General features: G+C 53.7%; 1 protein-coding gene across 3 annotated transcripts in view; it reads left to right on the forward strand.

Moving 5' to 3' along the window:
- The window catches only part of LOC120948117 (titin), a 158,474-nt gene that overhangs the window by 85,574 nt on the left and 58,112 nt on the right, over nucleotides 1–14,788 (forward strand). The window contains exons 24-30 of one of the 3 annotated variants that reach the window (XM_049607064.1): nucleotides 73–5,919; nucleotides 5,993–6,227; nucleotides 6,301–6,472; nucleotides 6,544–6,730; nucleotides 8,184–8,505; nucleotides 8,590–9,916; nucleotides 10,577–10,706. In XM_049607064.1, coding sequence (XP_049463021.1) covers nucleotides 73–5,919; nucleotides 5,993–6,227; nucleotides 6,301–6,472; nucleotides 6,544–6,730; nucleotides 8,184–8,505; nucleotides 8,590–9,916; nucleotides 10,577–10,706 — 8,220 coding nt within the window. Of the gene's footprint in view, nucleotides 1–72; nucleotides 5,920–5,992; nucleotides 6,228–6,300; nucleotides 6,473–6,543; nucleotides 6,731–8,183; nucleotides 8,506–8,589; nucleotides 9,917–10,576; nucleotides 14,216–14,788 lie in introns of those variants that run through there. The other 2 variants (XM_049607066.1, XM_049607065.1) reach the window with 2 other exon arrangements.

A 14,788-nucleotide genomic window follows, 5' to 3' on the forward strand; every position in this document is an offset into this window, starting at 1 on the left:
TAAGCGGTCTTGCGGTCTCAAAGACTTTCAATTCCTTTGCTACAATGTTCCTTTCTCCTTCCCCTTCTTCAGCAAATGCCGGACTATATTTGGAGACGCTTGATGAACAGCGGCTGCAAAAGATTAAGGAACTGGAGAGCTACCAGAAACCACAAACGCAGGAAGTTGAACCGGCCAAGCAGAAGCCAGTCTTCCTCACTCCGCTGACGAGCCTGGAGAATCTGAAGGAAGGCGACTACGCCCACCTGGAGTGTCGCGTCGAACCGATCAACGATCCGAACCTCAAGATCGAGTGGTTCATCAACGGCAAGGCGATCCGCGCAGGACATCGCTTCCGCACGACGCACGATTTCGGCTACGTCGCGCTCGACATCCTGTACGTCTATGGCGAGGACAGCGGCACGTACATGTGCAAGGCCACCAACCAGGTCGGTGAGGCGGTCAGCACGTGCAACATTCGCGTCACCAACAAGCGCAACATCATCTTCGACTCGCAGCATCCGGACGGGCTGGAAAAGATCCAGAAGCTGGAGGCGCACTCGCGCCCCAACCGTCTCGAGCTGGACGAGCCGGAAGTGACGGCACCGCGCTTCGTAACGGAGCTGCGCGGCACGACCGAAATTCACGAGGGCCAGACGGCTCACTTCGAGGCGCAGGTTGAGCCGATCCACGATCCGAACCTGCGCATCGAGTTCTACCACAATGGAAAGCCACTGCAGTCGGCTTCCCGGTTCCACATCACGTTCGACTTTGGATACGTCGCGCTCGACATCCAGCACGTTGTGGCGGAGGACGCGGGCGAGTACACGGTCAAGGCCATCAACGCGAAGGGCCAGTGCAAGTCGTCGATCAAGATGCAGGTGACGGCGAAGGGAGCGATCATCTCCGACACGCAGCATCCGGAGGGTCTGGACAAGATCAAGCAGCTCGAGGGCGCCAGTCCATTCCGTCGCCCGGAGGTGCAGGATGCGGTCACGAAGCAGCGTCCGGTGTTTACGCAACCACTGCAAAACATCGACTACGTTGCGGAGGGCCAGACGGCACACTTCGAGTGCCGCCTGATCCCGGTCGGCGATCCAAACCTGCGCGTCGAATGGTTCCGCAACGAGCAGCCGCTCGAGGATAGTTCGCGCATCACGAAGCAGCACGATTTCGGATTCGTGTCGATGGATCTGCAGCACGTGCGCGAGGAAGACGAGGGCGTGTACATGTGCCGTGCGATCAACCCGCTCGGTGAGGCCGTCACGACCGCCTCGATGCGGGTGCGCACCAAGGCAAGCATCCAGATGGATTCGCAGCACCCAGAGGGCATGAAGAAGATCATCGCGCTGGAGCAGCCGCACCAGCAGCGGTCGGAGGACCAGGAGGCAGCGTTCGAGAAGCCCATCTTCACGCAGCTGCTGACTGGACCGTCGGAGCTGTGGGAGGGTCAGCACGCCCACTTCGAGGCGCGTGTGGTGCCGGTCGGTGACGCTAGCATGAAGTACGAATGGTACGTGAACGGCGTCGAGCTGAAGATGGGCTCACGCTTCCGCACTACGAACGACTTTGGATTTGTCACGCTGGACATCAACTCGGTCGTCGCAGAAGACTCTGGTGTGTACATGTGCAAGGCTATTAACCGCGCTGGAGAGGCCGTCTCATCGACCACGATGAAGATCAAGTCGAAGGCATCGATTGCGGGCGAACCGCTGCTGCCGGAAGCTTGGGAGAAGATCCAGCTGAAGGAAGCCGCCATGAACCGTGTGCCGGATATGTTCGTCGACACGACGCCCCAGCAGGCGCCAGTCTTCACCACCCATCTGGAAAGCCACGACAAGCTGCAGGAAGGCCAGCACGTCTATCTGGAGGCTCAGGTGGAGCCACGTGCCGATCCGAACCTGCGCATCGAATGGTTCAAGAACGGTATCGCCATCACGACCGGTGCGCGTATCCGCAGCACGTTCGACTTTGGACTTGTGACGCTGTCGATCAACGGTCTGCGCGCGGATGACTCTGCCATCTACACCTGCAAGGCTACTAACAATCTTGGCGAAGCCGTGTCTACCGCTACGCTCAAGATTGACGCCAGCCACTGGCTGCTCGGAGACACGATGCACCCCTCGTCGGTGCAGAAGATCCAGGATCTGGAGGCACCGCGCATGAACCTGCGCGACGTGCCGGAGGATCAGTTCGAGTCGCCCGTCTTTGTGGACCATCTGAACAACGTGGAGATCAAGGAGGGCGAAAACGCTCACTTCGAATGCCGCGTGGAACCGTCCAAGGATCCGACGATGCAGATCGAATGGTTCGTCAATGGAAAGCCGCTGCCGACTGGCGCTCGCTTCAAGACTACCTACGACTTCGGCTTTGTCTCGCTGGATCTGACTGGCGCGTATGCCGAGGATTCGGGTATCTACACGTGCAAGGCCACCAACAGCAAGGGATCGGCATCGACCTCGGGTTCGTTGCGTTGCGCCAGCACCACCACGATGTATCTGGACACGCAGCACCCGCAGGGTAAGGCCGGTCTGGAGGCGGTACAGGACACGGAAGCGGCATTGGCCAACCGATACCGCCGCCAAGAGTCCAAGCCGGAGTCTGCCTTCCCGAAACCACAGTGGACGGTACAGCTGCAGTCGGAGTTCCGGCTGAACGAGGCGGAAGCACTGCATCTGGAGGGCCAGGTCGAGCCAAAGGACGATCCTAATCTGAAGATCGAATGGTACTTCAACGGTAAGGTGCTGGAGCATGGTTCGCGCTTCAAGATGACGAGCGACTTCGGTTTCGTTACGCTCGACCTGACGGAGGTGTACGAGCGCGACCAGGGCATCTACACGTGCAAGGCATACAACCAGGCCGGTGAAGCGTTCACCTCTTCGACCGTGTACTGCGTGACGAAGGAAAGCCTCATCGAGCGTACCCAGCATCCGAAGGGTACGGAGGGACTGGAGAAGATCCAGGATCTGGAGGACTCGCTGCGCCGCCCAGAAGGTGGAGAGGCCGAATCCGACGCTGGACATGCGCCACGCTTCACGTCCGAGTTCGTCAAGCTCACGAACGTCGGGGAGGGTGAGATTGCTCACTTCGATGCGACGCTCATTCCGACCGGCGATCAGTCGATGACCATCGAGTGGCTGTACAATGGCAAGCAGCTGGAGGCAAGTCACCGCGTCCGCACGGTGTACGCCTTCGGTATGGTGGTGCTGGAGATCCTCGGCACAAAGATCGAGGACTCGGGCAGCTACACGTGCCGCGCCACGAACCGCTGGGGCACGGCCGAGATCAGTGTTGACCTGGAGTGTGTCGATAAGTCGGCTGGACAGAAGCCACGCTTCACCACGCAGCTCCAGTCGCTCGAGGGCCTGAAGGATGGTCAATCCGCTCACTTCGAGTGCACGCTGGTGCCGGTGAACGACCCGGATCTGAAGGTGGAATGGTTCCACAACGGCAAGCCGATGCGCCACTCGAACCGCATCAAGCCCGTGTCCGACTTTGGCTACGTGCTGCTGGACATTGCGTACGTGCAGAGCCACGATTCGGGCGAGTACGTGTGCCGTGCGTCGAACAAGTACGGCGAGGATACGACCCGTGCCACGCTCAAGTGCTTCGGCAAGGGTGGTGTGTACCTGGAGTCGCTGCAGCCCGATTCGCTAGCCCGCATTCGCGAGCTCGAGAGTCAGTCGGGTGCGAAGCAGACGGCGGCAGGATCGCCAGTTGGCGAGGCACCACGCTTCACCACGAAGATCAGCGACATCACCAAGCTGGTGGAGGGCCAGAGCGCTCACTTTGAGGCGCGCCTGACGCCCATCAACGATCCCGAGCTGGTGGTGGAGTGGTACTGGAATGGACAGAAGCTGCCGCACGGCCATCGCTACCGCACGTTCCACGATTTCGGAATTGTTATCCTCGACATTCTGTACTGCTACGAGGAGAACTCGGGCGAGTTTGAGTGCCGCGCGACGAACAAGTACGGCTCGGACAGCACCAAGGCGACGCTGCGCTGCATCTCCAAGGCTAACCTCATTCTGGACTCGCAGCTGCCCCGTGGAATGGAGGGCGGACTCGAGAAGATCCAGACGCTGGAGGATTCGCTGATCCGTACGCGCGACGAGCGCGAACGTACCGAGGGTGGACGTGCGCCAGTCTTCACCACTCCGCTGTCGAACATCGATTCGCTGCGGGAGGGTGAGAGTGCTCACTTTGAGGCGAAGCTAACGCCGACCGACGATCCGAAGCTGAAGGTCGAATGGTTCTGGAACGGCAAACCACTCAAGACGGGCTCGCGCTTCCGCACGTTCTGCGACTTTGGATTCGTTATCTTGGAAATCTCGCCGGTATATCCCGAAGACTCGGGTGAGTACTCGTGCCGTGCAACGAACGAGTACGGCGAGGCCGTTACTACCTCGACCATGCGTGTGCAGGGCAAGCGTAGCATCATCTTGGAATCGCAGCTGCCCAAGGGCATGGAGAGCACGATCGAGCGTATCGCCGAGCTGGAGGGCCTGGGAATTCCGCACGGAGGACTTGGCTCGCCGGACGATGACACTGGCAAGCCGCCGGAGTTTATCACCACCCCGTCGGACATGACGCTGACGGAGAATTCGCTGGCCCACTTCGAGTGTCGCCTGACGCCGATCAACGATCCGAGCATGCGCGTCGAGTGGTACCACAACGGTAAAGCGCTGTGGGCCGGTTCGCGCATCAAGACGATCAACGACTTTGGCTTTGTGATTCTGGAGATTGCGGGCTGCTATCAGCGTGACTCGGGACTGTACACGTGCAAGGCGACAAACCGCCACGGCGAGGCGACCGTTTCGTGCAAGCTGACCGTGCGTGGTCGTCAGGGCATCATCATGGAGCCACAGCTGCCGTCGAACTTCCGCACTGGCACGGAGAGCATCCAGAAGCTGGAGGAGCAGCTGCACAAGCGCGAGGAGCTGATGGCCGACGAGGAGGAGGGCCGTCCGCCGAAGTTCGTTGTCGAGATCAAGGACAACGTGGACGTGGCTGAGGGTGGTCCGGTGCACTTTGACTGTCGCGTCGAGCCCGTGGGTGACTCGTCGCTGCGTATCGACTGGTACCACAATGGCAAACCATTCGCAACTGGTTCGCGTGTGCATATGCTGAACGATTTCGGCTTTATTGCGCTGGACATGGACTACGCGTACGTGCGCGATTCCGGTGTGTATGAGTGCCGAGCGACCAACAAGTGGGGTACGGCTTCGACGACCGCCAAGGTGACTGTGGTTGCCCGTGGTGGTATCGTGCTGGACTCGCAGCTGCCCGAGGGTATGACGGCTTCCAAGCTGAAGGAGCTGGAACGTGGCAAGGTGACGCTGGCCACGCAGGAAGAGCGCACCTTCGGACCGCCCAAGTTCGTGTCGCAGATTCAGTCGGCCACGATCGATGAGGGCGAAACGATTCGCTTCGAGTGCCGCGTTGAGCCGAAGGAAGATCCGAAGCTGCGCGTGGAATGGTTCCGCAACGGCAAACCACTGCCAAGTGGTCACCGTTACCGCACGATCTACGATATGGGCTTCGTGTCGCTGGACATTCTGTCGGTGTACACGGAGGATGCGGGTGACTACACGTGCCGCGCGTACAACGAACACGGCGAGGATGTGACGAAGGCACACATCAGCTGCAAGAAGTTGCCGTCGATTGTGCTGCAGAACCAGATCCCGAAGGGCATGCAGAAGTCGGAGACGCTCATGCAGATGGAGGCAACGATCAAGAAGTACACCGAGGAGATCTTCCTCACCGAGGACGATCTGTTCGATCCGGACCGCAAGCAGCCGCCGCGCTTCGTCGTGCAGATCAAGGACCAGACCAACCTGGTGGAGATGCAGGCGACCAAGTTCGAGTGCCAGCTGGCCCCGGTCGGCGATCCGGACATGAAGGTGGAATGGTTCTACAACGGCAAACCACTGCCGTACAGTAAGTATCGAGAGCCGTTGGACTGTCAACAAACTACACTGAGCTAAACATCCATTATTTCCTATCTTCACAGAGAACCGTTTCACGCCGATCTACGACTTTGGTTACGTTGCGATGAACTTTGGCTGGATCTATCCGGAAGACAGCGGCGAATATCTGTGCCGTGCCACAAACCTGTACGGTATGGACGAGACGCGCGCCATCATCAAGACGACCGGCAAGCCAGGCATCGTCTACGACTCGCAGCTGCCAAAGGGCATGAAGAGTATCCAGAAGATCCGCGAAATGGAAGCCTTGTGGAACTTGAAGTATGTTGCTTATGATAGTCTTTTGCTTCCTTATTCCTGCCACTAATGAAACTGGGGTTTGGTCATCTCACAGCATCCCCGAGGTCATCGACGAGACGCAGAAGCCCAAGAAGGAACCAGCTTTTGTCAGCCGCCCGGATTCGATCGAGGTCGAGGAAGGTGAATGGGCACGATTCTGCTGCCGTGTCACCGGACATCCGAAGCCGCGCGTCATGTGGCTCATCAATGGACACACCGTTGTCAATGTAAGCGATCTCAAGCGATACCAAGGTCTTCCAAACAATCTTCTCACACCAATTTCGTCCTTCCTTTTTAGGGTCAACGCTACAAGCTCACCTATGATGGCATGTATCACTTCGATATACCGAAGACGCGCCAGTACGATACCGGCAAGATCGAGGTCATTGCCCGCAGCTCCGTCGGTGAGGCCGTTGCTAGCTGTGAGCTGAAGATTACGCCCCGCCGCGACGACTACCGCGGTGTGCTGAAGAACTCGCCACGACGTAAGTGTATACCACCACAAACACGGCCATACGATACGATCTCACTGCACCAAAACAAGCAACTATCTTCTATACTTGCGACAGCGTTCGCTGTCAGCATACATCTATCGCTATTACTCCTACTACCACTACTCTGCATCTACTCTATCTGGTACTGTTGCCACTATCTATCACTCACACACTTACTCTTTACTACTGATTACGGCCACTCGAAAGATTCACACTGGAGACTGGTGCTTTGCTTTACCGCGGTAGAGGTCACTCCACTCCACTCACCGTACTGGGAGGGAAGGTGACCCAGCTCCACTACTACTACCTACACTAACACAGAGGTGATATAAACACGCTTCACTATTCCTACCTTCACGCCTCCCGCCGCCACCATTCTTTTTGTTCGAAACATCTCAATACTCTACGGGAGGCCTTCCATCGGACCACTTCAAAGCTGATACAGTATCACAACATTCCACGTACTCCGATACTCCCACCAGAGCCAGCCAAGCCAACAAACAGTCAAACCAACAGCCATTCAAATACCCCAAAAATTCCCATTCCTAGTTCCCAATACTTTCCTTTCCTTCGGAGGATTCTCCGAAAGAATCGTCGAATTTCCTAGCAATTTCCCCCCTTTAGTGACAGCAGATCTAGCATATAGCAATGCCGCTTCCTTCCCGGGGTTTGAATGAGAGAATGCAGAGAAAAGAGATCTTCGGTGGAATACTACAACGCTGACAGACTGCTGCAGACTTCTTGAAGGCGAAGTCCCCCCGGAAGCCTACCGTCAGAGCCTCGGTCCAGAAGACATCCGTCTGGACTGCACCGTATGCAACTGATTTCTATCTCTTCCACTCCGTTTTGTATATAACTGACCTCCTTGGTGAAATGGAGAATCCCATTTCCGGCTTGTTCCATAATTTCTTGTAAATTGCAAGACTCCCCTTCCCGTTTTTATGCTTGCTGTTGCGCACCTGACCACTTTTTGTTTCGTATTTCACACTTTTGTCTTCTCTGTTGTTCTCACTAATTCGGGAAGCTACTAGGTAAGGCTTCTCAAGAGAGGCAGAAGTGAGTACAACAACGAGATCATTTAACGGTGGCAGTCTCTAATGTATTGGTAACCTATTTCCCATTTTCTGCATATTAACTGCGCTCAACTTCTTCCCCCGATTAGTTCCCCACACTGAAGGCATGTCTGCATGCACCGCAATCTTTCTTCTCTCTGTGAGTTTGTGTGTGGAACTTCTATTTCCTTCGCCTTTTGGCAGCGATCATATGGCACGGTGTTTGTCTCTGTACTGTAATAATATCCCAGGACCGTGGTTGTTTTGTAAAAGAACACCCATCCCATGGTCAGGGACTCCCATACTGGGATTCCCCGCCCATGTCGGTTGTACTGTGCTCAACCACCCATCACCCAATCCGTTTTTCCAAATCCAAATTATCTGATTAACAGCATGGTACGACTACGATCTAGTCGCTTATCAGAAGGGCCGTGTAGAGACGGATCTGGAGGCGACGCTGCAGGAGGAGAAGAAGAAAAAGCGCAAGGTCGTGCAGAAGGCGAAGACGAAGAAGGAGGGCGAAACCGAATGGCAAAAGACGGTCAAGCAGAAGAAGGGCGAGGAGTACTACAGCAAGCTGGCGGAGTTGGAAACCGAGCAGCTGACAAAGGAGCAAAAGATGCGCGAAGAGAAGCATCAGTTTGCGATCCCGGGCGAGAAGGTTGTCAGTCAATCGATCGCCAAGGGTATGGCAAGTGCCTACGAGCAGACGCTGTAAGTAGCAATTGAGGATGATCGGTCAATGATCACACTCTAACTCTCTCTAATTGATCTTGTTTTTTTCGCTTTGCAAAACAGGGAGGAAACGAAGGAGAGCGAAAACGTGGAACTGATTGACGCTCCCAAGAAGAAGCTGATCCCGGAGCCAACGGAAACGTCCGTCCAGGGCAAGGAGGTGCACATCTCGCAGCAGAAGCAAACGCAAAAGGAGGTGTACGATGACAAGGAGATCATTCGTAAGATCACTGCCACCGAGACGACCGAGATGGAGCACAAGGGTACGACGCAGGAGCGCGTGGTGGAGGGCCCGGTACAGCCGACCAAACCGCCCGTCTTTACGCGCAAGATCCAACCGTGCCGGGCGTTCGAGAACGAGCAGGCCCGCTTCGAGGTCGAGTTCGACGGTGAGCCGATGCCGACGGTCAAGTGGTTCCGCGAGAACTTCCAGATCAACAACTCGGCCGACTTCCAGATCCACACGTTCGGCACCAAGTCGGTGCTGATCATCCGCCAGGTGTTCCTCGAGGATTCGGCCGTATTTGCCGTAATTGCGGAGAACCGCGGTGGAACTGCCAAGTGCAGCGCCAACCTGGTGGTCGAGCAGCGCCGACAGCAGGGCCGTGGTGGAGTCATTCCGCCCAGCTTCGTAAGCACCATCAGCGACACGACGGTAACGGCCGGTCAGTTGGCCCGCTTCGATGCGAAGGTCACCGGTACGAAGCCGCTCGATGTGTACTGGCTGAAGAATGGCCAGAAGCTGGCGCCGAACATCAAGTACAAGATGCTCGAGGAGGACAACAACTACACGCTGCTGATCATCGAGGCGTACGCGGAGGACGGTGCGAAGTATGAGTGTGTGGCCATTAACGGAGCCGGCGAGGCACGGTGCGATGCGGTCTGTACGGTGGACACACCGGTGACGCCGATCATCGAGAAGCCGGCCACACCCGGCACGGAGCGTCCACCGACGCTGGTCGAGCCGCTGAAGGACAAAACCGTGCCCGAGGGACAGTCGGTCGAGTTCCGGACGCGTGTGACCGGCAAACCGACGCCCACCGCCCAGTGGTTCAAGGGTGACAAGCAGATCAAACCGTCCAAGTACTTCCAGATGGGCAAGGATCGGGATGCGTTCACGCTGATCGTTACCGAGGCGTTCCCGGAGGACGAGGGCCAGTATCTGTGCATTGCTTCGAACCCGGGCGGTGAGGTGCACACGACCGCCACGCTGAAGGTGGTCGCGCCCGAGATGCCCGACGCCGGTCCGAAGCTGAGCGAGATGAAGGACTGCCTGGTGGAGGAGGGTTCGCCGGCCCAGTTCAAGACGACCATCGTCGGCAAACCGACCAAGATGACCGTCCAGTGGTTGCGCGAGGGTCTGCTGATTCCGGAGTCACCCGATTTTCAGGTAAGGCAAAAGGCTACGGCCCTCATTTCCCTCTCAATTACATTGATTTATGGAGCAGCTGAGCGTGCCACGTCGTCTCTAATGACCGTGACATGACTTGGGAGATCAATTTCATGCAAGAGGTGTGGATGATGTGTCTTAATTAGGGACTGTCGTGCTGGAGCTAGTACGGCAGAATAAATTGATCTGCAGTAGTTGGCACCAACACGGGATTGACGATCTTGTTAAATGTCACACCCCTAGGACCAACCAAGTTCGGACCAAAATGCCTCAATTCTTCCCATTTAAATGATTTTCACGCTACTCCGACCGTGTCGCTAACAATCTTGGACAGCTGTTGATGAGGCCACCGTAGCCAAGGTAGTGCACACCGTATTCATTACCTTCGCCCTGACATTTCACGTCTCGAAGGGGGGATACGTCGTCTTGTTTATCCATCAACACGCCTACGCGTGCTCGTGCTCCTTACGTTTCGAAATTAGGTTGGCAGTCGTCCCAAAACAATCCCTCTGCCAATAAAACCTCCCATAGCTCAATCTAGAGCGATGCTAATTGAACTGTGACTCTCTAGGGACTCACTCAGTGTTTTTGCCCCATTTTCTACCTTTCTTCAACGTCCGATAACTAATGCTCCGATACAAAACGCTGTCTCTTCCGCAGATGATCAACGAAGGTAACAACGCGGTGCTGCTGATCGGGACGACCTACGAGGAAGACTCCGGTACCTTTACCTGCCGCGTGACCACGTCCGCCGGACAGGTCGAAACGTCCGCCAAACTGATAGTCAAAAGTAAGAATACTCAGTAGAACCAACACCAAACAACTCCCAAAACAGCAAAACACCATCCGTAAATAATTTAGTGCCTGCCTCCCCCAAAAAAGCAAGCAAGCAAGCAAAGAGCCGTTTTGACATTCTCTCCTACTATTACTTGTTTTATACACGCGATTTTTGTTTCTTTACACAAGTACTTACTTCTTCCATTAAATGTTTGCAACGCCCAATCTGTGTCTAACACCAGGATGATAGACACAAACACGTTAACTCCCGGAGCCGGAGAGAAAGAGGATTGTTGTTTTGCTGTTGTGCTACCATTGTTGTGTTTTGATTCTCTATAGCCCCCCACTCTTAGCCCTGTTATCTGTTGTTACCAACGCGCGTGTGTGTGTTTTTTTTGCGCTTTCATAATGCTGCCCTAATGGCAGGTGAAATGTTGTTGGCCGCTCCGTGTGCAGCTGACAATAATTAACCAATCAAAAGGAAGCTAAAACAAACTGGTAGATTGAATTACAAAAAGAACAAATGTTCGCGCCCAAAATGACACCATCTTGAGGGCGAGAACGAGAAGAGCAAAGACGAAACAGCGTTCGCAGCAAAGGCGCAGAAGGAGAGACGACGGCAATGTCTTGTCCCAGTAATCTTAATAGGCAAATGTCCATTTCGGTACTTTGCTCTCGTTTTGTGCTTAATTGTTACCTAATTACTTAACTAATGTCCAACGTGAAATCTTAATGGCTGACACTGATGATGATGATGATGATGATAGTACACATGTCGGCGCAAAGGCAGGTGCAAGTGCATACATAGCGTTTTACGACATCGTTTTTTACGGATAGACACATTCGGATTAGAGGAACGCTCGGTTGAATGCCAAACACAAGATATATAAACGTATAAAGTAACCGTCAAGGGAGGGCAGCAGATGAGAGGAAGAGAGCGAGAGAGAGAGAGAGAGTTAGAGAGGTAGCTAGTTTACATACATTTATAATACCCACGCGCCATGTTTTTTGATGCTGTTTTACACGTACACATGATAGCTTTGCTGAATTTTAATGATCAAGTTTACTGACAATTTATATACATCCGCGCATAATTAGGCCAGCTTAGTTTTTTCGCTTAGCTTGAAGGATATGTTAACCTAATAAACAAGAAACAAAAGCGGAAAGGAAGCGCGTTGTGTCAACATTACAAGGGCCAAAGCCATGATCGCCGTGAGGGGTTCAAGGATAAAGTCTGCTATAAAGCGAACGAACAAACGAACGATAGAGACAATCGCTTCCCTACCAATATCTAACATCAAAAACACCCATCACAATGATCAACCCAAAGTGATCAACCCATCCCAACACCACACCGACACGCACACAAGCACACGATACGAAACGAGGAACGAGATCCCTTCCCACCGTCGTCCGCGAGGGGTGCGAAAGGGACTCTTCCCACGAGTGTCTTCGCTATTTTTAGCAATGAAAGATAGATCGAATGACACACACAAACACAAACGTGCGTATAATACACGCACCATCGTTTTTTTGCGAGCGTCACCGGCGGATTTCGATTCCGTGTGGCCATTTTTTTTCCAAATTCCAAACCCAGTAGCGCTCCCGCCTCGCGGCCAAAAGCGAGCGAAAGCCGTATTAACGCCTTCTCCAACCCGGTCATACTAATAACCTACCCCATCCGACTCAGTGTACGACTTCATCCCGGTACACCATCCGTTGCGAGATTGGCGAGCAAGTGAAAACGTCCGGAATTATTACGTTTCGGTTGGTATGAAAACGAATTGAGTACGAATTGAGGAATCAATCTTGTGTTCTTTCGCTTCAATTCTAATCAGTCCATTTGTCTCCTTTTTTACTACAAAACACAAGCGCAAACACGTAACATGTACACGTTTTCATTTCCCACCACCCACCACCCACTGGGACATATTCACATGTCGTCGACCCATCAATCGTTCGTTCGTTCGTTCGTTCGTGGCGTTCTCGTTTGCGAGGGCGTCAGAAAAGTATGCAGAACCCAAAAAGAACCGTCTTTAGCATCCCTCCCAAAACCTTACCAAAGCGTTTTCTTTTGCCTCGGCTCATCAAGATTAATAGCCAGCGTCTATCACAATGTCCGTTACACATTCTGTTTGGCTACGAAATGCGCGCCGCACGTCACTATTCAGGGCCACTCTTGACGCGGCACCGGCAACGAAACGAAATGGGTGCAGTTTTTTCATGTTTTTTTTTGGTGGAAGAATTTTGCAACGTCCCTGAGGATGGCGTTATGCACCAACCATGCGAATCTCGCGAATCTCCCGCCCGGCAAAGAGTGCCAGGAGGGCGCAGAGGAACCAACTCACGATCTACCTAATTATATTTGGCCACGTCGTGTTCCACGGCTTGGAGGGCGGTGGTTTGGCTGGCTTGGTCAAATTTGTGAACGCCGCGTGCCGTGTGCAGCGCACGCGACGGATGCCCGATTTTTACTTCTCAGAGGAGGACGAGCGAAAACACACGCTGATGAGTTGCAAAGGTGTGAGCACACAGGCGTTTGGAATATTCCAACTCACCGGTGACTCAACCGGCCCCAAAATGCTTTTCGCTGGGGGGGCGCGCGCGTGTAACGTAAGGTGAGCTGATGACAAACCTGACGAGATCTGTTGTTGCACCCCACTAGCAACCGTGTATTTTCGGGTTTTTTTTTCACACGGCGGCGAGGAGCCGGACGTTCTAATTATAGGACGCCATCGCCATCGTGCGGTGTATAGCGCACCTTCTGGCGGCCACATGCGCTACAGCGTGGTTTGCACACGGAAAAATTGAACGGGCGCGTTGTGTTTGCTTCCCGGAAAACCTCCCCTTTGAGGCCCACTGGAGGGAGCGCGGATGATTCATGCTGACCTTCATTGGGGGAGAAGCTGAATTATGTTTGTTTTATGGCAGGGCGCAAATTACAGCTACTGCAGACCGCATGGTGGTGTTTTTTTTTTGTTTTCATTTCTTTCGAAAGGGGTTTCTTTCGATTGATTTTCGGATGATGAGTGAAGACGGCTAGCGTAATTAAAGGTTTCGATTTGTTGTTCTCTTTGGTGCGTGTTTAGCTTTACGAGACTCGGTAGTTTACTTTATTGCGTATGAAAGATATAAACCAGAACATTGGATTTATGAAGCTCGTTACTTACCTTGAAGGTTTGGGATCGATCACTTCGAAACCGTGCAAAAGATACACTTTGGAGAGGATAGGAAGCGATGTTACTGAGGTCCAAGAGAGGCGAGATAGTGAGTAGAACATACTCTTTAACCCTTGTGGTTTGCGCAGAGCAGAAGATCATTGAAAAGCGCGCAAAAAAAGATGGCAATTGAACGGAACGGATTCAGTTTAGGAACATCAGAAAATAGGAGAGCAGAAGGAGCGAGCAGGAAAACAATTATGTAACCCCCCCTTTCCCCTTCAGAATGCTTCAAACTTTGTGCGGCGTCTAGTGCTTCTTCGAGCTGAATAATTAGCAATAAAGATTTCATTACTAAAATAGATTTCGTTAACCCCCAGCGGGGTGATATGGCAAGAGGAGGGACGCTTGCAAGAAACTGCCGTTCGAGAGAATAATCGTTCGTATCGGGTACTGCTGCACGTAGCACGTACCAAGAGAAATTTTCGAAAGGAAGATGAACGATTGTCGAGAGATAGGTAACATTGTTGCTATGGTGCAGATGTTGGAAATAGAAGAGACAGCGTTGTTGCGATCTTGATTAGCGTACAAATCGATCAACAAACTTCGATCCTCTCGAGCACTGGGGCAGGAGACTTTAGGCGATGCAGCAATATTCTAGAACCTTCTCCGGATTTCCCGCGTTCCGTGCATGAATCATCGCGTAAACTTAGTAGGGGCATCCATCTCCCAGGTGGGTCAGTTGTTGACTCAGTTCCTTGCAATACAACAATGACGCTACCCACGCGGATCGAGCTTCTGGCGTGTTTTTGGACGATGATGCCATTTGCCGTGTGCCGCATTGTTGTCACACCTGTCCCGGTTCGTTTGATCTACACTTTAGTGTTGTTGTGCCGAGAACGACTTGTTGTTGACGCCGATGTATGCACTTGCCCGA

Source organism: Anopheles coluzzii, chromosome 2, assembly GCF_943734685.1.
Source record: "Anopheles coluzzii chromosome 2, AcolN3, whole genome shotgun sequence".
NCBI classification, from domain to species: domain Eukaryota; kingdom Metazoa; phylum Arthropoda; class Insecta; order Diptera; family Culicidae; genus Anopheles; species Anopheles coluzzii.